Raw genomic sequence first — 24425 nt, forward strand, 5'->3', positions numbered from 1 at the left:
ATGTTACTGTGGATCTTAGAGATAAAACCCTGCTAGCCAGCAGCTTCATTGAAGTTATTATGTTTGCTGTTGTTATTGATAGTGATCAGTTGATAGTGTTACATCCTATCCTGTTCATGTACACTCTCAAATCTATTTTAGAAGCAGAAGAATAGTACACTTTCTGAACTGATAAAGCTCCATTCACTATAGGGAAAATCCTGCAGGAATATTTAGCTTGGTGCTAATGTTAACGTCCTGTCATTGCAAGCTGTACGCTCAAACAGACAAGCAACCCACTGGGCACAGGTGTCAGTTCAACGTCTAGTTTGGATTTACATTTGGTTGAGTTGTCAACTAAAATTAATTCAACTTGAAATCAACAAAAAATGTCACCATGTCTTTGGATTTAAAAGTTGGGTGAAAAAAATACTAAATTACTTTTTTGCAAATCCAATCAGTTTTCCACGTTGATTCAATGTCATCACGCATATTGTTTCGGTTGTAATGGATGTGGAAACAACGTTAATTCAAACAGTTTTTGTCCAGTGGGAAAGCATTAGCATGTTGAGTATGCTGTTTGTGCTTTGCGTACACTGCCAAAGCTCACCGGGAGAATTGCTCTCCGAATTGCTCTGTATCACGCAGGAATGTCCGTTTCTGGCTTCTGTTTACAAAGAAATCTGGAATAGGAGATTACAGTCAATGAGTCAGAACTCGTGATATTTGCGTAGCCTCTTCCACTCGCTCTGTCGCTCGCCTCTGACGTCACCAGAAGGAGTGAGCGTGCTGGGCTGTCCCAGAATGCATTGCTCTCTCTGGCCCGTCGCTCTGTCAGGTTTTTTATGAAAACTTGACCCATGGTGCTCCAGCCCCCCAGTCATAACCACCAGAGAAACAGATGGAGGGAGGCCAACCTGAGTCTGTTTGTCTGACCTTTCTAACATAGGATGTAACCCAAATGGCACAATAATCCCTATGTAGTGCACTACTTTTTACCAGGGCCCATAGATCAAAAGTAATGCACTGCGTACTCTCATTTGGGACTCAGACGTAAGCTCAGTGGATTAGACCAAAGAGAGAAACGGCAGGGCAGGGAGAAGGGTCTTCTTAAACATTTAGCGCCATGCCAGGCAGAGAACTCTGCCAAGTACTTCCAAAACCAAACAACACAGATCATAGAGTATATCATATAGTAGTAGATATTTTTTTTTAACATTTTTTACATTTTTAGTCATTTAGCAGACACTCTTATCCAGAGCAACTTACAGTAGTGAATGCATTCATTTCATACATTTTTTCTCCGTACTGGTCCCCCATGGGAATCGAACCCACAATCCTGGCGTTGCAAACACCATGCTTTACCAACTGAGCCACACAGAACTATCGTATAGTAGTAGAACATATAGCAGTGGATCATATAGTAGTAGAACATATAGTAATAGATCGTATAGTTGTAGATCATATAGTTGTAGATCATATAGTAGATAATATAGTAGTAGATCATATAGTAGATCATATAGTAGTAGATCATATAGTAGATAATATAGTAGTAGATCATATAGTAGTAGATCATATAGTAGATAATATAGTAGTAGATCATATAGTAGTAGATCATATAGTAGTAGATCATATAGTAGATAATATAGTAGTAGAACATATAGTAGTAGATCATATAGTAGATCATATAGTAGTAGATCATATAGTAGTAGATCATATAGTAGATAATATAGTAGTAGATCATATAGTAGATCATATAGTAGTAGATCATATAGTAGTAGATCATATAGTAGATCATATAGTAGATCATATAGTAGTAGATCATATAGTAGATAATATAGTAGTAGAACATATAGTAGTCGATCATATAGTAGATCATATAGTTGTAGATCATACAAGGGTAAAACATACAGTTCATTAATTAGTAGTTCATTAATTAGTAGATCATATAGTAGTAGATCATATGGTAGTAGAACATATAGTAGTAGAACATATAGTAATAGATCATATAGTTGTAGATCATATAGTTGTAGATCATATAGTAGTAGAACATATAGTAATAGATCATATAGTTGTAGATCATATAGTTGTAGAACATATAGTAGATCATATAGTTGTAGATCATATAGTAGTAGATCATATAGTAGTAGATCATATAGTAGTAGAACATATAGTAGATCATATAGTAGTAGAACATATAGTAGTAGATCATATAGTAGTAGATCATATAGTAGTAGAACATATAGTAGTAGATCATATAGTAGTAGAACATATAGTAGATCATATAGTAGTAGATCATATAGTAGTAGATCATATAATAGATCATATTGTAGTAGAACATATAATAGTAGAACATATAGTAGTAGAACATATAGTAGTAGATTATATAATAGATCATATAGTAGTAGAACATATAGTAGTAGATCATATAGTTGTAGATCATATAGTTGTAGAACATATAGTAGTAGAACATGTAGTAGTAGATCATATAGTAGTAGAACATATAGTAGATCATATAGTAGTAGATCATATAGTAGTAGATCATATAGTAGTAGAACATATAGTAGTAGATCATATAGTAGTAGAACATATAGTAGATCATATAGTAGTAGATCATATAGTAGTAGATCATATAGTTGTAGAACATATAGTAGATCATATGGTAGTAGAACATATAGTAGTAGATCATATAGTAGTAGAACATATAGTAGTAGATCATATGGTAGTAGAACATATAGTAGTAGATCATATGGTAGTAGATCATATAGTAGAAGATCATATAGTAGTAGATCATATAGTAGTAGAACATATAGTAGTAGAACATATAGTGGATCATATAGTAGTAGAACATATAGTAGTAGAACATATAGTAGATCATATAGTAGTAGAACATACAGTAGTAAAACATACAGTTCATTAATTGCATGTTCAGCAATTATTTACAGCATGTTCATTGATTGTTTATGGTTCGTTGAACAAGCATGTGAAACAGTGTTAAAACCCTTTACAATGAATGTCTGTGAAGTTATTTGGATTTTTACGAATTATCTTTGAAAGACAGGGTCCTGAAAAAGGGACGTTTCTTTTTTTGCTGAGTTTATATACTGTATTTTATACCATCTACTGCATCTTGCCTACGCCTCTCGGCCATTGCTCATCCATATAATATATATGTATATATTTTTATTCCATCCCTTTACTTAGATTTGTGTGTATTAGATAGTTGCTGTGGAATTGTTATATTACTTGTTAGATATTACTGCACTGTCGGAACTAGAAGCATAAGCATTTCGCTACACTTGCAATAACATCTGCTAACCATGTGTATGTGACCAATACCATTTGATTTGATTTGATTTTGATTTGATTTGAAAGTGTTTTATGCCTCAAAAAGTCATTTTGTTTAGTCATCTTCCTCCGAGAGAGGTCCGTCACACAGCCACCACAGGACTTAAATTATAGGGAATAAGTACATAAGTTAATCAACAGTTTCTCTGACCCAGCAGCAGGCAAAATTCAATAGAGGAGAGCGGGATGGAGGGAAGGAGGGAACGGGTTCATAACCCAGAAACTATCACTAGAACTTTTACTAGTTTTCCGGTTCCTTCAAAGAAGCCATTTTGTTTCATTTTCTACTGCAGTTCCAAACATACAAATAGCTTTTATTGTTATCTGATGGATAGCATGCTCTCTCTCTTTCTCACCCCTCCCCTCTTTCTCGCTCTATTAAAGTGACGTTGTAACTCTTGACTCCCCATCAACACTATGTTATGTTTATGTCAATATTTACATCAATGACTTCTTGACCTCTCTGTCCCTTCATTTGACCTCTGACCTATTTCCTTGCCTGTCCATCTGCCTGCAGTGCGGACGTAAACCCAGAACACCACGTGAAGATCATGGAGGCCCTGATCGCAGCCGGGGGACTGGTGGAGATGCAGGCAGCCCCAGGTAGGACCGACCTGCAGTACCCCCCCCCCCTTCTCTCTGTGCCAACATGGTGGAGGGTCATGGACTTATACAAGTACTGTGTCACAAATGGGTTCAGATGTTCTACACAGTGCACTGCTTCTGAACAGGGTCCACAGGAAGGCCTTGGTCTTTACTTCAATAGAGAATACAGACGTTCTCATTGTGGTTCCTGGATTTGCTATTATTCCATGTGTTTCACAATTCAGCTTCATCATGTTTCATAATATGACAGACACACCTACATATGACTGTGCAGTTTGTTGTTCCACTACGACAACAGCTATTACTGTCCACAATGTTATCATGGACCTATTTCAGCTTCCAGTTTACAGTAAGTCTGTCTATTAGTGAAGCAGGACTGGAATAGACCTGCCTGAGGAGGACTCTGTGGAGGAGGGGGAGGAAGGGGAGAGGAGGGGAGAGGAAGGGGGAGTGAGGGGTGATGAGGGAAGATGAAGGGTGAGAAGGACTCTGTGGGGAGGAGGGGAGAGGAAGGGGTGAGGAGGACTCTGTGGGGAGGAGGGGAGAGGAAGGGGTGAGGAGGACTCTGTGGGGAGGAGGGGAGAGGAAGGGGTGAGGAGGACTCTGTGGGGAGGAGGGGAGAGGAAGGGGTGAGGAGGACTCTGTGGGGAGGAGGGGAGAGGAAGGGGTGAGGAGGACTCTGTGGGGAGGAGGGGAGAGGAAAGGGTGAGAAGGACTCTGTGGGGAGGAGGGGAGAGGAAGGGGTGAGGAGGACTCTGTGGGGAGGAGGGGAGAGGAAGGGGTGAGGAGGACTCTGTGGGGAGGAGGGGAGAGGAAGGGGTGAGGAGGACTCTGTGGGGAGGAGGGAAGAGAAGGACTCTGTGGGGAGGAGGGGAGAGAAGGACTCTGTGGGGAGGAGGGGAGAGAAGGACTCTGTGGGGAGGAGGGGAGAGAAGGACTCTGTGGGGAGGAGGGGAGAGGAAGGGGTGAGAAGGACTCTGGGGAGAGGAGGGAAGAGGAAGGGGTGAGGAGGGGAGAGGAAGAGTGAAGGATGAGTGAGGAGAGGTGGGGAGGGTTGAGGGGAAATCTGTCGTGAAGAGGGGAGAAGGGTGAGGAGGGGTTATGAGGGGAGAGGAAGGGTGAGAAGGGGAGAGGAAGGGTGAGAAGGGGAGAGGAAGGGTGATGAGGGGAGAGGAAGGGTGAGAAGGGGAGAGGAAGGGTGAGAAGGGGAGAGGAAGGGTGAGAAGGGGAGAGGGTGAGGGAGGGGTGATGAGGGGAGAGGAGAGGAGGAGTGAAGACTGAGGTCATCCAGAACTAATATAGACAAGCCACTTTGTGGTCACCACTGTTTTTTTAGTACGATGTGTGTCTGTCAGTCTGTCAGTACGATGTGTATCTGTCAGTACGATGTGTGTCTGTCAGTACTGTGTCTGTCACTACGATGTGTGTCTGTCACTACGATGTGTGTCTGTCAGTCTGTCAGTACGATGTCTGTCTGTCAGTACGATGTGTGTCTGTCAGTACTGTGTCTGTCACTACGATGTGTGTCTGTCACTACGATGTGTGTCTGTCAGTACGATGTGTGTCTGTGACTACGATGTGTGTCTGTCAGTCTGTCAGTACGATGTCTGTCTGTCAGTACGATGTGTGTCTGTCAGTACGATGTGTGTCTGTCACTACGATGTGTGTCTGTCACTACGATGTGTGTCTGTCAGTACGATGTGTGTCTGTCAGTACGATGTGTGTCTGTCAGTACGATGTGTGTCTGTCAGTACGATGTGTGTCTGTCACTACGATGTGTGTCTGTCAGTCTGTCAGTACGATGTCTGTCTGTCACTACGATGTGTGTCTGTCAGTACGATGTGTGTCTGTCAGTACGATGTGTGTCTGTCAGTACGATGTCAGTCTGTCAGTACGATGTGTGTCTGTCAGTACGATGTGTGTCTGTCACTACGATGTGTGTCTGTCAGTACGATGTCTGTGGGTCATGGGAAGAAGGCTCTGTTTGTGTGTGCTTGCTTCCGTGCGTGCATGCATGTGTGTGTGCTCATGTGTGTATGCGTGCGTGCTTGGGTGCGTGTGTGTGTGCTTGCGTGGATGCGAGTTTGTGTGGCATACAGAGCGACCCAGGCCCAGCGAGAGGTCACATTTTATCTGCAGTGGCAGGATGTCTGTAGAATGGAATAGTGGTAATACTATCCAAGGACAGGCTGGTTCTAGAAGGCTCGGCAGGGTTCTGGCAGAGAGCGGACTTTCTGTATTCTGTCCTTCCTGTAAGAATCAGCCCACTGCCAGCAAGGGGTTTGTTATATCTGGTGGTTTTAATGAAAATAATTGAGCAGCTGCCCAAAGCTGGGCCATGTAGTTTATTTAACTTATGTATTTCTCACAGTGGGAAAACGACTTGGAATCCCTCTCTACCACAACCTCCAGTGGAAAAGAGCAGTTTGGTTTATGAAATGTCCTGAGCTACTGTTACAAATAGTGCGTATAGCGTGAAATAATACCATACGTCTTCCTCCATTTGTTTTCTTTGCCACGAAAGCTGCGATAACTTAACGGCATCTGTGCATTTTCTCTGGCTGGTTCTCCGGAGTTTATGTCACAGAAAAATGCATGGAGGGTCAGCCAACCTCAGGGTAACACTGTCAGAGAAGAGGATTCGCCCTAAAGAGGTTGTTAGGATTGTCTTGTACCCTCTGTATAAGTTTGTGTGTGTGTGTGTGTGTGTGTGTGTGTGTGTGTGTGTGTGTGTGTGTGTGTGTGTGTGTGTGTGTGTGTGTGTGTGTGTGTGTGTGTGTGTGTGTGTGTGTGTGTGTGTGTGTGTGAGTGTGTGCTCTTGCGTGCGCTTTTGTGCGTGTGTGCATGTGCATTTGTGTGGAAGGGTATTTGTTAGCCGTACAGTCAGACAGACAGACAAACAGACAGGAAGGCGGTGGGTGGGGTACTGAATGAGGGTGTTAAGGGTCAGACAGCAGGTGTGTGTTGATTATGAGGGGTGGGATTTTGGTTAAGGTTATGGGGTCAGGCGGGTGGGTGTGGGGGCTTGTGTTGGGGTTAAGGTTAAGGGGTCAGGCGGGGGTGTGTGGGGGCTTGTGTTGGGGTTAAGGTTAATGTTATGGGGTCAGTGGATATTGAGCCAGGTTATGGATCGATATCCACAGTACATCTCGGGGCGGCAGGTAAACTTGTGGTTAGAGCGCTGGGCCAGTAACTGAAAGGTTGCTAGATCGAATCCCTCAGCTGACAAAGTAAAAATCTGTCGTTCTGCCCCTGAACAAGGCAGTTAACCCACTGTTCCCCGGTAGGCTGTCATTGTAAATAAGAATTTGTTACTAACTAGCCTAGTTAAATAAAAAACATGTTTTATATGGTTGCTAGGGTTGGGGTTGGGAAAGGGGAAGGGGTTATGGGTAAAGAAGTGGTTGATGACAGGGGTGGAACAACAGAATATGTCAGTACATCTCAGATTAGCTTTAACTTTAACACGGCCATCTCTACTCCCCTCCCTTCAGACCAATGTTATGGTTGTAAACATGAATGCTGGGTCCTATATTAACCCTTGGACTTGGCCTGGGCCAGCACAAAGGCACCATAACTCAGAGCCAATCATCACACTCAGCATGCTTGGAGCAGAGAGCGCTTTATGGGGTAAGCTTTCACCACCCTGAGGGTCAGAGCCAGGGGGCGAGATGGGGGGGACAAGACATGGGGTTAGGTGTTTAGGGGGTTAGGGGGACATAATTTAGGGTATTTTTAGGGAATTTGAGGGGCGGAGGCAGCAATGAAAGTGGAAACCTGTGTGGGGTAATTGCTGCTCAACACTGATACCACTAGGCCTTTACATTACAGCAGCTCTTATATCAGTGTGTTTATGCTCTAAATTCTATAGTTACAGTGCCATGTTGACAGTTCTCATTTGGTGTAATTACATAGCAATGGAGGTGAAGATTTTGGGCATTAATAAGAAAGTGGAGTGGGGAACGCTATAATGTATTCAGCCTCCAGACAGACATTGTGTTGAAGTCCCAGTGCTGCTTTAAGTGTGTGGATTGGCAGGGTTACATCACACCAACAAAGACGGCTGTCTATTTGTGATGTCTCTGACATGCAGCGCATTTTATAACCTGTCTTACACAACCCACTAGACAAGCTCTCTGAGTGGATGGATGGAATCACTTCAAGATCATCTTGACATTTTGTGACTGCTTGAATGACTGTCCAGCATACCGTATCTCTATATATTGTGGGGTGGCAAGTAACCTAGTGGTTAGAGCGTTGGACTAGTAACCGAAAGGTTGTGAGATCGAATCCCCGAGCTGACAAGGTAAAAATCTGTCATTCTGCCCCTGAACAAGGCAGTTAATCCACTGTTCTTAGGCCTTCATTGAAAATAAGAATTTGTTTTTAACTGTCTTGCCTAGTAAAATAAAGGTTCTACCTTTTGTATAACTAGCTATGATCGTCTCTATTCTGGCAACTCAGGACAAATCATTTTAATATTTTATGTTCACCTGCTTGTCCAGTCGCAGAAGTCAAGTCCACAGATCCCTCATTTGTCAGATTGAATATCTGTCTTTGAAATGGGCAGAGTAGCCACATAGTGTGGACAGACATGCAGGTACGTGTCTTATCTTGTCGCTGAGAATTTTCCTGTGCAGCAGGAAATGCAAATTGTAGTGTATTCAATGTATTAAAATGCTTCTAAAGTTTGTAATTTGCAATTTAAAATGTCAGACTTGATTTATTCTAACAAAAAAATTAGCAACCCCTGCAAAAATGGCACTTAATCCACATAAAAATGAACAGGTCCTGTTGCTGCGGGATTATTTTCCTGCTGTGAGAAACTGGTCAAATGTTGTTTGTGGAGAGCACACAGCCGTGAAGGCTGTGGGGAGAAAGAGAGAGGTCAGGTTCAAGTCGTTATGGGGCCAGTGGTGGAGAGCACTTCACGGCTGTGGGGAGAAAGAGAGAGGTCAGGTTCAAGTCGTTATGGGGCCAGTGGTGGAGAGCACTTCACGGCTGTGGGGAGAAAGAGGGAGGTCAGGTTCATGTATGAACAATTTTCTCCCCAACTGGCCCCATAATGAGCATCCCGCCGAGCTCCAGAGTCTAGATTAGTCCAGGTCAAAGGTTAGACTAGCTCCCATGGGTGCACCGTTAACCCCTGAATAGGCCCGACCAAGCCTACTGCAATGGAGTCTTAAAATCTTACAATTACAACCTGATATGGTCTTTACCTGAGTGTTCAGGCCTTTGTGTGTGCTCGTGTGTGTACATCTATGTATTTGGTGGAGCAGGACCTGAGTTTTAGGCCTCAGTGGAACCCAGCTCAGCCAGTCAATCTGTCAGGCATTACCATCATGCCATAATAGCGTTACCAACCAAGAAAAAATTCAAACTAAGAAAACAAACTCATTCACACACAGCCTTTTTGACTCTGTTATGACTTATTTTCCCCTGCCGAAGGCACGCAACCCCTGCCCACAGCCTAGCGAATGGAACAGACACCCCCCCCTCCCCTACACATACACACAAACACACCCAGCCACCCTAACCATCCCCCCTCCACCCGGCCCCAGGCCATTTATTTGGGTCTTAATGTGTTCCAGGCAGGGAAAGTTTGTTGGTAAAACATTGCGTTTAAAGATAGATCTTGTGGGCTTGTGTTTGACTTCCCTCGTCTTGGATGACTGGGCCTGTCAGATACTGATGGATTCATTGTGGCTGTGAGCGTGTTGCTCTGAAAATAAAAAGAGCAAGAGAGAGGGAGCGAGAGAAGGTAAGAGAGAGGGAGAGAGAGAGAGAGAGATGGGGGTAAGAGAGAGTGTAAGAGAGAGAGGGTGAGAGAGACGGTAAGAGAGAGGGAGAGAGAGAGAGAGAGATGGGGGTAAGAGAGAGTGTAAGAGAGAGAGGGTGAGAGAGACGGTAAGAGAGAGGGAGAGAGAGAGGGAGAGAGAGACGGTAAGAGAGAGTGTAAGAGAGAGAGAGAGATGGGGGTAAGAGAGAGAGGGTGAGAGAGGGTGAGAGAGAGGGAGAGAGAGAGGGAGAGAGAGATGGTAAGAGAGAGTGTAAGAGAGAGAGAGAGAGAGAGAGAGAGGGGGTAAGAGAGAGAGGGAGAGAGAGGGTGAGAGAGAGGGGGAGGGAGAGAGAGAGGGTAAGAGAGAGAGAAGGAGAGAGAGAGTAAGAAAGAGAGAAAGAGAGAGGGAGAGGGAGAGACAGGGGGAGAGATAGAGGGAGAGAGTGAGGGAGAGAGAGACGGTAAGAGAGAGTGTAAGAGAGAGAGAGAGATGGGGGTAAGAGAGAGAGGGTGAGAGAGAAGAAAAGAGAGAGAGGGAGAGAGAGAGGGAGAGAGAGAGGGTAAGAGAGAGAGAGGGAGAGAGAGACGGTAAGAGAGAGGGTAAGAGAGAGAGAGAGAGAGAGAGGGGTGGTAAGAGAGAGAGGGAGAGAGAGGGTGAGAGAGAGGGGGAGGGAGAGAGAGAGGGTAAGAGAGAGAGAAGGAGAGAGAGAGTAAGAAAGAGAGAAAGAGAGAGGGAGAGGGAGAGACAGGGGGAGAGATAGAGGGAGAGAGTGAGGGAGAGAGGGTAAGAGAGAGACAGAGAGAGAGAGTAAGAGAGGGGGAGGGGGAGGGAGAGAGGTTAAGAGAGAGGGTAAGAGAGAGAGAGGGGGAGGGAGAGAGGTTAAGAGAGAGGCTAAGAGAGAGGGTAAGAGAGAAGGTAAGAGAGGGGGAGAGAGGGTAAGAGAGAGGGAGAAAAAAGGGTAAGAGAGAGGGAGAGAGAGAGGGAGAGAAAGAGGGAGAGAGTGAGAGAGAGGGACAGAGAGGGGGGAGAGAAAGGGTAAGAGAGAGGGAGAGAGTAAATGACCATCTCTCTGTTTAAATATCACCCCCTCCCTCTCTTCTGTCTCCCTCCTTCTCTCCCACTCCCTCTGTGTTTATAGCAGGGTTTACAGTCGGGGGGGGGGTAAGAGAGAGAGGGTGAGAGAGAAGGTAAGACAGAGAGAGAGAGAGAGAGAGAGAGAGACGGTAAGAGAGAGGGTAAGAGAAAGAGAGAGAGAGGAGGGGGTAAGAGAGAGGGGGAGGGAGAGAGAGAGAGAAGGAGAGAGAGAGAAGGTAAGAGAGAGAGAAGGAGAGAGAGTAAGAAAGAGAGGGAGAGAGAGGGAGAGAGAGGGGAGAGGGGAGAGAGAGGGGGAGAGATAGAGGGAGAGAGTGAGGGAGAGAGGGGTAAGAGAGAGACAGAGAGAGAGGGTAAGAGAGAGAGAGGGGGAGGGAGAGAGGTTAAGAGAGAAGGTAAGAGAGGGAGAGAGGGCGAGGAGAGAAAGGGTAAGAGAGAGGGAGAGAAAGAGGGAGAGAGTGAGAGAGAGGGGGAGAGAAGGGGAGGGAGAGAGGGTGAGAGAGAGAGGGTGAGAGTTTTCATATCTCCCCTCCCTCTGTGTTTATAGCAGGGTTTACAGTCAGGGGGGGTGAGAGAGAGAGGGTGAGAGTTTTCATATCTCCCCTCCCTCTGTGTTTATAGCAGGGTTTACAGTCAGGGGGGGTGAGAGAGAGAGGGTGAGAGTTTTCATATCTCCCCTCCCTCTGTGTTTATAGCAGGGTTTACAGTCAGGGGGGGGGAGAGAGAGAGGGTGAGAGTTTTCATATCTCCCCCTCCCTCTGTGTTTATAGCAGGGTTTACAGTCAGGGGGGGGAGAGAGAGAGGGTGAGAGTTTTCATATCTCCCCCTCCCTCTGTGTTTATAGCAGGGTTTACAGTCAGGGGGGGGAGAGAGAGAGAGTGAGAGTTTTCATATCTCCCCCTCCCTCTGTGTTTATAGCAGGGTTTACAGTCAGGGGGGGTGAGAGAGTTTTCATATCTCCCCTCCCTCTGTGTTTATAGCAGGGTTTACAGTCAGGGGGGGTGAGAGAGAGAGGGTGAGAGTTTTCATATCTCCCCTCCCTCTGTGTTTATAGCAGGGTTTACAGTCAGGGGGGGAGAGAGAGAGAGGGTGAGAGTTTTCATATCTCCTCCTCCCTCTGTGTTTATAGCAGGGTTTACAGTCGGTACCAAGTCCAATTTTTATGATCTTCTCCATTCTAGTGTCATGCTTTCCATGTCCGTAAAAAATGGGCTATGATAAAAATCTGGGGGCCAGTTGCTGTAAAAAAAAAAAAAAGATTTACAAGAAATAAAAACAAAACATCACATAAATAATGTGGGATGTTTTTAAATGAGAATGGAGCAACTTTGAACCTTTTGGGTGTGACTATGAAACTGTAGCCAGTTTATTTGGTAATGATTATTTCTCTGTGCATTTAGACCTTTATACTGAACTTAAGTCCACTCAGCGTCAATTCAGACCAGGTCTCTGGTCTCTGTTAGAGTAGAGACCGTCATGAACCCACCCAGCCAAGCTATTCGTTAGGGTTATTTATCAGAGCATGTGATTGGAGAGATGTGTCCTGATGTAATTCAACAGCTGCTCTGTCTTTGTGTGTGTGTGGAGTGTGACTATGTGGATAGATAACACTAAAACAGACAGGATTCCAGGTCATTGATAATGTAGGTGTCTTTATTAGTGGCAGCTTGGCTTTCAGTCTCTCTCTCTCTCTCTCTCTCTCAACAACCGTGGGGGAGAGTGTGAGGGTGTGTGTGTGGGAGTGTGAGATTGTGTGTGTCACCATATGACTTTAGAGTTCATGGTAGTGTCATGGTTGTGTCATGGCCCTAAGAGAGTGGTGTGGGGCTGAAAGTGACAATTTATCCTGTAATCCTGCTGTGGGGTGAGCAGCAGGGCAGTACTCTACCACAAAGCCACCATGCCTGCCTCTGTGTGTGTTTGTCTGTGTGTGTTCATGTGTGTGTGTGTGTGTCTGTGTGTGTTTGTCTGTGTGTGTTCATGTGTGTGTGTGTGTGTGTGTGTGTGTGTGTGTGTGTGTGTGTGTGTGTGTGTGTGTGTGTGTGTGTTCATGTGTGTGTGTGTGTGTGTGTGTGTGTGTGTGTGTGTCTGTGTGTGTTCATGTGTGTGTGTGTGTGTGTGTGTGTGTGTGTGTGTGTGTGTGTGTGTTGTGTGTGTGTCTGTGTGTGCTTGTCAGAGGCGTACAAGGTTATTAAGAGCTGTGCTGAGATTAAGCCTCAAACATGGGGAGAGTGTTTTTGTATAGCTGTGTGTGTGTGTGTGTGTGTGTGTGTGTGTGTGTGTGTGTGTGTGTGTGTGTGTGTGTGTGTTTCAAATCAAATCAAATCGTATTAGTCATACCTTTTTAGCAGATGTTATTGCGAGTGTAGCGAAATGCTTGTGTTTCTATCTCCGACTGTACAGTAATATCTAACCTGGTGATATCAAACAATTTCACAACATATACCCAATAAACAATAATATAAGTAAAGATATTGGAATTAAGAATATATAAATATATGGACGAGCAATGTCAGAGCGACATAGACTAAGATACAGTAGAATAGGATAGTGTTCCATTTTTTCAAATCAAATCAAACTTTCTTTGTCACATGTGCCGAATACAACAAGTGTAGAACTTACCGTGAAATGCTTACTTAGAAGCCCTTAACCAACAGTGCAGTTCAAGAAAGAGGAAATAAGAAAATATTTACCAAATAGACTGAAGTAAAAAATAATAAAAAGTAACACAATAAGAATAACAATAACAAGGCTATATACAGGGGTTACCAGTACCGAGTCAGTGTGCGGGGTACAGGTTAGAGGTCATTTGTACATGTAGGTGGGGTGAAGTGACTATGCATAGATAATAAACAACGAGTAGCAGCAGTGTACAAAATGGAGTAGGGGGGCAAATATAAATAGTCCGGTGGCGATTTAATTAATTGTTCAGCAGTCTTATGGTTTGGGAGTAGAAGCTGTTGAGCCTTTTGGTCCTAGAATCGGCGCTCCGATATCGCTTGCTGTTCGTAGCAGAGAAAACAGTCTATGACATGGGTGACTGGAGTCTCTGACAGTTTTATGGGCTTTCCTCTGACACCACCTATTATATAGGTCTTGGATGGCAGGAAGTTTGGCTTTAGTGATGTACTGGGCTGTACACATTACCCTCTGTAGCGCCTTATGGTCAGATGCCAAGCAGTTGTCATACCAGGCGGTGATGCAACCGGTCAGGATGCTCTCGATGGTGCAGCTGTAGCACCTTTTGAGGATCTGGGTACGAATTCCAAATCTTTTCAGTCTCCCGAGGGGGAAAAGGTTTTGTCATGCCCTCTTCACGACTGTCTTGGTATGTTTGGACCATGATAGTGGACGCTCCACTACAGCCCCGTCGAAGTTAATGGGGGTCTGTTCGGCCCGCCTTTTCCTGTGGTCCACGATCAGCTCCTTTGTCTTGCTCACATTGAGGGAGAGGTTGTTGTCCTGGCACCACACTGCCAGTTCTCTGACCTCCTCCCTATAGGCCATCTCATCGTTGTCTGTGATCAGGCCTACCACTGTTGTGTCGTTAGAAAACTTAATGATGGTGTTGGAGTCGTTCTTGACCACGCAGTCGTGCGTGAACGGGGAGTACAGGAGGGGACTAAGTACACACCCCTGAGGGGCCCCCGTATTGAGGATCAGCGTGGCAGACGAGTTGTTGCCTACTCTTACCGCCTGGGGGCAGCCTGTCAGGAAGTCCAGGATCCAGTTGCAGAAGGAGGTGTTTAGTCCCAGAGTCCTTAGCTTAGTGATGAGCTTTGTGTGCACTATGGTGCTGAGCTGTAGTCAATGAACAGCATTCTCACATAGGTGTTCCTTTTGTCCAGGTGGGAAAGGGCAGTGTGGAGTGCGATTGACATTGCGTCATCTGTGGATCTGTTGGGGCGGTTTGCGAATTGGAGTGGGTCTAGGGTTTCTGGGAGGATGCTGTTGATGTGAGCCATGACCAGCCTTTCAAAGCACTTCATGGCTACCGACGTGAGTGCCATGGGGCCGTAATCATTTAGGCAGGTTACCTTCGCTTCCTTGGGCACAGGGAATATGGTGGTCTGTTTGAAACATGTAGGTATTACAGACTCGGTCAGGGAGAGGTTGAAAATGTCAGTGAAGACACTTGACAGTTGGTCCGCGCAAGCTTTGAGTACACGTCCTGGTAATCCGTCTGGCCCAGCGGCTTTGTGAATGTTGACCTGTTTAAAGGTTTTGTTCACATTAGCTACTGAGATCGTTATCACACAGTCATCCAGAATAGCTGGTGCTCTCATGTATGCTTCAGTGTTGCTTGCCTCGAAGTCAAAAAGGCATTTAGCTCATCTGGTAGGCTTGCATCACTGGTCAGCTTGCGTCTGAGTTTCCCTTTGTAGTCCGTATTAGTTTTCAAGCCCTGCCACATCCAACGAGCGTCAGAGCCGGTGTAGTAGGATTCAATCTTAGTCCTGTATTGACGCTTTGCTTGTTTGATGGTTCATCTGAGGGCATAGTGAGATTTCTTATAAGTGTCCGGATTAGTCTCCCGCTCCGTGAAAGCGTCAGCTCTAGCCTTTGGCTCGATGCGGATGTTGTAATCCATGGCTTCTGGTTGGGATATGTACTTACAGGTGATGTACTCCTCAATGCCATTGGATGAATCCCAGAACATATTCCAGTCTGTGCTAGCAAAACATTCCTGCAGTGTAGCATCCGCGTCATCTGACCACTTCCGTATTGAGTGAGTCACTGGTACTTCCTGCTTTAGTTTTTTGCTTGTAAGCAGGAATCAGGAGGATATAATTATGTTGAGATTTGCCCAATGGAGGGCGGGGGAGAGCTTTGTATGCATCTCTGTGTGTGGCGTAAAGGTGGTCTAGGATTTATTTTCCTCTGGTTGCACATGTGACATGCTGGTAAAAATTTGGTAAAACAGATTTAAGTTTGCCTGCATTAAAGTCCCCGGGCCACTAGGAGCCCCGCTTCTGGGTGAGCATTTTCTTCTTTGCTTATGGCCTTATAGAGTTGGTTGAGAGCGGCCTTAGTGCCAGCTTCTTCTGTGGTGGCAAATAGACGGCTACGAATAATATAGATGAGAACTCTCTTGGCAGATAGTGTGGTCTACAGCTTAAGGTACTCTACCTCAAGCGAGCAATACCTCGAGACTTCTTTAATATTAGACATTGCGCACCAGCTGTTATTGACAAATAGACACACACCCCCACCCCTTGTCTTACCAGACATAGCGTCTCAGTTCTGCCGTGTGCTTGGGAAATCCTGCCAGGTCTATGTAATCCGTATCATCGTTCAGCCCGTCTCGGTGAAACATAAGATGTTACAGTTTTTAATGTCCCGTTGGTAGGATAATCTTAATTGTAGGTTATCAATTTTATTTTCCAATGATTGCACATTAGCAAGAAGAGCGGATGGCAGTGGGAGTTTACTCGTTCGCCTATGGATTCTCAGAAGGCAGCCCGATCTGCAGCCCCTTTTCCTGCGTCTTTTCTTCAAGCAAATTATGGGGATCTGGGCCTGTTCCAGTGAAAGCAGGATATCCTTCTTGTCAGACTCATTAAAGGAAAAAGTTTCTTCCAGTCCGCGGTGAGTAATCGCTGTCCTGATGTCCAGAAGTTATTTTCGGTCATAAGAGACGGTAGCAGCAACATTATGTACAAAATAAGTTAAAAAATAAGTTACACAAAACGCAAAAAAACTAACAAAATAGCACAATTGGCTAGGAGAATGTAAAACTTCAGCCGTGTTCTTCGGCACCATTAGTGGCCAGTGATTTCAAGTCTATGTATATAGGCAGCAGCCTTTATGTGCTAGTGATGGCTATTTAACAGTCTGATGGCCTTGAGACAGAAGCTGTTTTTAAGTCTTTCGGTCCCAGCTTTGATGCACCTCTACTGACCTCGCCTTCTGGATGGTGAACAGGCAGTGGCTCGGGTGGCTATTATCCTTGATGGTCTTTTTGGCCTTCCTGTGACATCGGATGGTGTTGGTGTCCTGGAGGGCAGGTAGGTTTCCCCCGGTGATGCGTTGTGCAGACCGCACCACCCTCTGGAGTACCCTGCGGTTGCGGGTGGTGCAGTTGCCGTACCAGGCGGTGATACAGCCCGTGTTTGTGGGTGTAATATCCAGAGCTATAGTATAGTAGAGCTATCTATTAGGTCTTCAATTTCACTCACCCCTTACTCTCTCTCTCTCACACACACACACACACACACACACACACACACACACACACACACACACACACACACACACACACACACACACACACACACACACACACACACACACACACACACACACACACATTCAGGTTAGGGTGGCTGGCTCCTGAAATTCCCGGTCGGTGTGTGTGTATGTATTTGTGTGCCCTCCTGTGCTCCCTCAGCTGCTCTCAATCACCTGGCTCACTGTACCATGTAATGACACACACACACACACACACACACACACACACACACACACACACACACACATTATCTTTTCTCCCCACCTCACTTCTGCTTTGTTTCCCTCTGGTCATCCTGTACGCTTCCAGCTAAGGGCTAATTTGTCAAAAACAAGCCCTGAAGGGGGGTGCTGTCCCTAGTTCTGGACAGCAGGCTGACTGGGGGGGTGCTGGGGGTTCAGGGGAGAGAGAGGCAGCAATGGGGTCTGAAATTAAACAATAGCCGGACGCTGAGAGATAGATGAGACATTGAGGACAGCTCCAGGATCAAAGGTCATCTAGAATAGAGAGGTGACATGGAGGAAAGGTCATGTACTGCTTCGGGTACTAGTCCACATCATACGCAAGTTAACTAACTACCACACATACACACACATTTACTCTCTCTCACTCTCTCACTCTCTCTCTCTCACTCACTCATTCTCTATCTCCCTTTTCTCTCTGTTATCCCAACTACTACTGCATAGATATAGATCATTACTCCCCTAAACCCCCTTTAACTGCCAATGCAGCCCATTCGTCTCTGGCTGGCTTGGTTTATTTAGCAGCCCATTCACCCCTGGCTGGCTTGGTTTAGCATGGGAGATGATGTGTTGCTTGATGTTCAGTGTTGAGAGTGGAGATAGTATGTAATTTATTGTATGACTACACATCAAACAGCCCTCATCCCTTCATAGACATTAGGGATGTGAATCTTTCCCTTTCAAGATGATTCGATACGTATCTAGATATATGGGTTCTGATACGATACAGGAACCATACGTTTTAGTTAGAAATGATTCAGTTTGATTAGGGAACGACGTGACGACTTTTGCACGAGGGTGTTCTTGTATGTGTGTAAATGATGTACAGAGCCAGTCAAAAGTTTGGACACACCTACTCATTCAAGGGTTTTTCTTTATTTTTACTATTTTTTACATTGTAGAATAATGGTGAAGACATCAAAACTATGAAATAACACATATGGAATCATGTAGTAACCAAAAAAGTGTTAAACAAATCAAAATATATTTTATATTTGAGATTCTTCAAAGTAGCCACCATTTGCGTTGATGACAGCTTTGTACACTCTTGGCATTCTCTCAACCAGCTTCATGAGGTAGTCACCTGGAATGCATTTCAATTAACGGGTGTGCCTTGTTAAATTTAATTTGTGGAATTTCTTTCCTTCTTAATGCATTTGAGTCAATCAGTTGTATTGTGACAAGGTAGTGGTGGTATACAGAAGATAGCCCTATTTGGTTAAAGACCAAATCCATATTATGGCAAGTTTCCCTGTTTCTCAGCGGAGGGAAGGAGAGCAGATGGATGGTGAGACGGGTGAGAGGCACCCCTCCCCCCCTCAGACTGACAATCAGATGCAGGTCATCAGTCCAATAAAATAAAAAATAAACAAATGATTTTTCTCACTCAGCTGTAACTCAACAAATGATCTATTACCAGAGTGATCATATGCATACATTTTTTAAATATAATTTCAAAATGATCTGAGAAGAACAACATTGGCAGTGCAATTTAAGCAATGCCAATATTCAGTGATAATGTATTGGGTCTATAGTCTAAGCTCAAACCTCATTGCTACAGAACTGTTTTTAATTGGTTAATGTTGCATAGGTCATGTTTTTAAAAAATTATGAGCGGTAGATATCGGCTTACATTGTGTGTGTGTGTGTGTGTGTGTGTGTGTGTGTGTGCAGCACCTTCAGATTATCCACTGGTGCCCATAGACTACCAAGTAGACTCCCTTCACTGGTTGCTCCCAGTTCTGTGTGTGTGTGTGTGTGTGTGTGTGTGTGTGTGTGTGTGTGTGTGTGTGTGTGTGTGTGTGTGTGTGTGTGTGTGTGTGTGTGTGTGTGTGTGTGTGTGTGTAGCACCTTCAGATGATGTTAGCGTCAGAGCAGTGATGCTTGGAATGGCAGCTAACTGATGCCTCTCCGTGGGCAGTATATTCACGTCTCAGGCTACAGACTGGCACACTGTACACACACACTGTACACACACACTGTACACACACACTGTACACACACTGTACACACACACTGTACACACACACTGTACACACACTGTACACACACACTGTACACACACTGTACACACACTGTACACACACACAATGTAAGCCGAGATACCCCATAATGACAAAGCAAAAACAGAGTTTTTGAAATTTTTCCAAATGTATTAAAATTCTAAAACTTAAACATCACATTTACATTACTACTCAGACCCTTTACTCAGTACTTTGTTGAAGCACCTTTGGCAGCGATTACAGCTTTGAGTCTTCTTGGGTATGACACTACAAGTTTGGCACACCTGTATTTGGGGAGTTTGTCCCATTCTTCTCTTCTTCTCTGCAGACCCTCTCCAGCTCTGTCAGGTTGGATGGGGAGTGTTGCTGCACAGCTATTTTCAGGTCTCTCCAGAGATGTTCGATCGGGTTCAAGTCCGGGCTCTGGCTGGGCCACTCAAGAACATTCAGAGACTTGTCCCGAAGCCACTCCTGCGTTGTCTTGGCTGTGTGCTTAGGTTTGTTGTCCTGTTGGAAGGTGAACCTTCACCCCCATCTGAGTGCTCTGGAGCAGGTTTTCATCAAGGATCTCTGTACTTTGCTCCATTCAGCTTTGTGTAATTTCTGACTAGTCTCCCAGTCTCCGCCGCTGAAAAACATCCCCACAGCATGATGCTGCCACCACCATGCTTCACCTAAGGGATGGTACCAGGTTTCCTCCAGACGTGATGTTGGCATTCAGGCCAAGGAGTTGAATCTTGGTTTCATCAGACCATAGAATCTTGTTTCTCATGGTCTTAGAGTCTTTAGGTGCCTTTTGGCAACTCCAAGCGGGCTGTCATGTACCTTTTACTGAGGAGTGGCTTACGTCTGGCCACTCTACCATAAAGGCCTGATTGGTGGAGTGCTGCAGATATGGTTGTCCTTCTGGAAGGTTTTCCCATCTCCACAGAGGAACTCTGGAGCTCTATCAGAGTGATCATCAGGTTCTTGGTCACCTCCCTGACCAAGGCCCTTCTCCCCCGGTTGCTCAGTTTGGCCGGGCGGCCAGCTCTAGGAAGAGGCTTGGTGGTTCCAAACTTCTTCCATTTAAGAATGATGGAGGCTGCTGTGTTCTTGGGGACCTTCAATGCTGCAGAAATGTTTTGGTACCCTTCCCCAGATCTGTGATCCAACACAATCCTGTCTTTGAGCTCTACGGACAATTCCTTCAACCTCATGGCTTGGTTTTTGCTCTGACATGCGCTGTCAACTGTGGGACCTTATAAAGACAGGTGTGTGCCTTTCCAAATCATGTTTAATCAATTGAATTTACCACAGGTGGACTCCAATCAAGTTGTAGAAACATCTCAAGTATAATCAATGAAAACAGGATGCACCTGAGCTCAATTTCGAGTCTCATAGCAAAGGGTCTGTATACTTATATAAATAAGCTATTTCTGTTTTTTATTTGTTAGAAATTTGTCCCCCCAAAAATTAAATGGGTTTTTGCTTTGTCATTATGGGGTATTGTGTGTAGATGGTATAGAAGGCCCTTCTTGCCTTGTCTCTCAGATCATTCACAGCTTTGTGGAAGTTACCTATGGCCCTGATGTTTAGGCCGAGGTATGTATAGTTTTTTGTGTGCTCTAGGGCGACGGTGTCTCGATGGAATTTGTATGTAGTCCTGGCAACTGGACCTTTTTTAGAACACCATTATTTGTGTCTTACTGAGATTCACTGTCACGGCCCTGGTCTTCTCTCTCTTTCTCTTCCACTAGACAAGTTGAATTAAAATGTTGTTTTTTTTACCAGGTGTTAAGCAGGTAAACCCTTTCCCAACCAATCAAACTGCTTTTCCTGTACTTGCCTCATTAAATGACCAATTCAAACCTAATTAATATGACTGTATCAGGGGTTTAGCCTGGAGAAACTTGGCCTAAAACTTGGTTTTGGTTAGTTGGTGGGTAGGTTGGTTAGGTTGGTTGGTTGGTTGGTTAGGTTGGTTGGTTAGGTTGGTTGGTTAGGTTGGTTGGTTAGGTTGGTTGGTTGGTTAGGTTGGTTGGTTAGGTTGGTTGGTTGGTTAGGTTGGTTGGTTAGGTTGGTTGGTTAGGTTGGTTGGTTAGGTTGGTTGACATACCCTGTGGAAAACAATGTATTGCATCTTAAGGAAAGAACTGGGCCATCCAATAGTGTACAAAATGTTGTTAAACTTGTTGTCTAACTGGCCAGTCAAATAGAAATGAGCATAGAGACATAGGCAGCGTGTGGTTCTGAAGAGTTCGCCATCTGGTTCATGGGGTGAAATGGTTTTTTCCGATATGTGTTAATTAGTTTGAAAACTGTGTTTTTTTTCTATGGTCTGTCAGTTAAGCCATGAATGTAGGCCATGACATGAAAACATAATGATGTGCACACACCCAACGTAATTACAATATTAAAATGACCATGAAATAATTAAGATTCTACCAAAAACCCATAAAAGGTTTGTTTTTTAATTTGGGATTGCTGCATTGAGTGGAAAACTGTCTTTATGTACAGTGAACCAGGTATCCAGCTATTCCAGATATTCTTTCCCATTGCTCATTAGACCGCAGACCTGGGTTCAACTACTATTCAAATATTCAGAACCTTTATTTGAATAAACAAGTCATTTAATATTATAATGTATTTGGGTTGCATATTGTGATTCAAAAGTGAAATCAAAAGTCATTTCAAATGAAACTACTGTGTACATTCAGAACTATTTTCAAATACATACCAAATAATTACATTGTTATCTCATGAAAGTGGGCAAGATGCCATGTTACGTTTAAAAAAACATCAGCGTTTGAAAAAGCTTCTCCAACATTAAGCAGCGATCTGATCTGAAGTTACGCCCTCCACTGGTAGTTAGAGCGTTGGCCAAGTAACCGAAATCCCTGAGCTGACAAGGTAAACATTTGCCGTTCTACCCCTGAGAAAGGCAGTTAACCCACTGTTCCCCGTGCGCTGAAGACGTGGATGTCGATTATAGCAGCCCCCCACACACATTTCAGTTGAATGCATTCAGTTGTACAATTGACTAGGTATCCCCCTTTCCCAATGCTGAAAAGCTGCTCCACAGTTGTGGATGATACAGCAGCTCTGCTCTGTGTTGGGTATTTCTGACTGCAGAATTTCAGAGGAGCAGAAGTTGGTGAATATATGGTGTACGAGTTTTTATTTTTTATTTTTTACAATACAAAACATACACATACATACGACAACATCCACAACACATCACCCCTGTCAAGACCCACCTGCTTACATCTCCAGCATCACTCTCCACCACATGGCCTCAAACTGCACCATTTTGTTTCTCTCCGTCGCCCACACACTTTCAACATTTAGATAATAAAGCTTTTGACCTTTCCATTGTGTTAACGATGGAGGATTGGTTGATTTCCAGTCTCTCTTTGGATATCTCTCTCTGCCCCATCTGTCTCCCTTTTTCTCACTCTCAACCTCCCTCACTCTCTCTCTCTTAAATATATATATATGAGCCCAGTTCAGACAGACCAGAGCAGCCCCCCAGTGAGGTTCAGAGGCTTTGGATGTCCAGGCAGGGCTCAGCTCCTGGGCTGAGCTCCACTAATCCTACAGGTCTAGATGGATAGTTCTGCTCTAAAGGGCCCAGTTCAGCACGCTTGGGGGGACCACCGCATCCACCGTGTGTGTGTGTATGTCTGTGTGTGTTGCAGCAGCCCCCATTATACTGTATGTCTGTTCAGTGCAGAATATAGTGTGCGTGTGTGTGTGTGTGTGTGTGTGTGTGTGGGGGGGGGGACCCACTGTTGCCTTTCTAGGCCATGAGCGAAAGAGAGGCACTTCCCCCCTCCACTCTTCCTCAGCCCCAGCCCTGATCCTCAGGGAGTGGTTGTTTTTAGTGCTAATAACTGCATTTTTATTCAGAACAACTATTTTATCATTCATAACTGAGAGTTTTATTACCAGCTCCCTCTGCAGCTCAACCAGCGAAGTGCTCACAGATTGATTTGGGGTTTTGTACTCTTGTGCTGTCCTCTGGCTGGCCGGCCTATGACTCAGTCTTGACCTCTGGCTGGCCGGCCTATGACTCAGTCTTGACCTCTGGCTGGCCGGCCTATGACTCAGTCTTGACCTCTAGTGTGATGGCTAAAATACATTTCTTACCACCAACTGTGACCCTCAGAATCAACCAATTAGGGTTCTAGGTGCAGACTGACTTCACCAAGATGTTGGTTCCCTGCTCCATGTCCATGATTTTGCTTCCTCCACAATAATAAAACATCATGTACAGATGTAGGATATTAATTTGACCAGTATTGTGGACAGCAAAATAATCCTACAGCAACAGGATTTGAATGTTTAGGCCATAATGTTGCTTTATCGGTGGTTAGGCTATTAACTTGCCAAAATGAGGCTACATGAGAAACTGTTTATATAGAGTTTAAGTCGGAAGTTTACATACACTTAGGATGGAGTCATTAAAACTCGTTTTTCAACCACTCCACAAATGTCTTGTTAACAAACTATAGTTTTGGCAAGTCATTTAGGACATCTACTAAAGTAATTTTTCCAACAATTGTTTACAGACAGATTATTTCACTTATAATTCACTGTATCACAATTCCAGAGGGTCAGAAGTTTACATCCACTAAGTTGACTGTGCCTTTAAACAGCTTGGAAATTCCAGAAAATTATGTCATGGCTTTAGAAGCTTCTGATAGGCTAATTGACATAATTTGAGTCAATTGGAGGTATACTTGTGGAAATATGTCAAGGCCTACCTTCAAACTCAGTGCCTCTTTGCTTGACATCATGGAAAAATCAAATGAAATCAGCCAAGACTTCAGAAAAATGATTGTAGACCTCCACAAGTCTGGTTCATCATTGGGAGCAATTTCCAAACGCCTGAAGGTACCACGTTCATCTGTTCAAACAATAGTACGCAAGTATAAACACCATGGGACCACGCAGCCGTCATACCGCTCAGGAAGGAGACGCGTTCTGTCTCCTAGAGATGAACGTACTTTGATGCGAATTGTGCAAATCAGTCCCAGAACAACAGAAAAAGACCTTGTTAATAAGATGCTGGAGGAAACAGGTACAAAATTATCTATATCCACAGTTAAACGAGTCCTATGTCAAGATAACCTAAAAGGCCGCTCAGCAAGGAAGAAGC

The 24425-nt window shown here is 44.5% G+C and overlaps 1 protein-coding gene across 1 annotated transcript in view; it reads left to right on the top strand.

Moving 5' to 3' along the window:
* The window catches only part of LOC115157907 (phosphatidylinositol 3-kinase regulatory subunit alpha-like), a 198601-nt gene that overhangs the window by 157110 nt on the left and 17066 nt on the right, over window positions 1-24425 (top strand). The window contains exon 7 of the mRNA XM_029706241.1: window positions 3845-3930. Within this exon, the coding sequence (XP_029562101.1) occupies window positions 3845-3930 (86 nt within the window). The remainder of the gene's footprint in view (window positions 1-3844; window positions 3931-24425) is intronic.

This window comes from Salmo trutta, chromosome 22 (genome assembly GCF_901001165.1).
Source record: "Salmo trutta chromosome 22, fSalTru1.1, whole genome shotgun sequence".
NCBI classification, from domain to species: Eukaryota; Metazoa; Chordata; class Actinopteri; order Salmoniformes; family Salmonidae; genus Salmo; species Salmo trutta.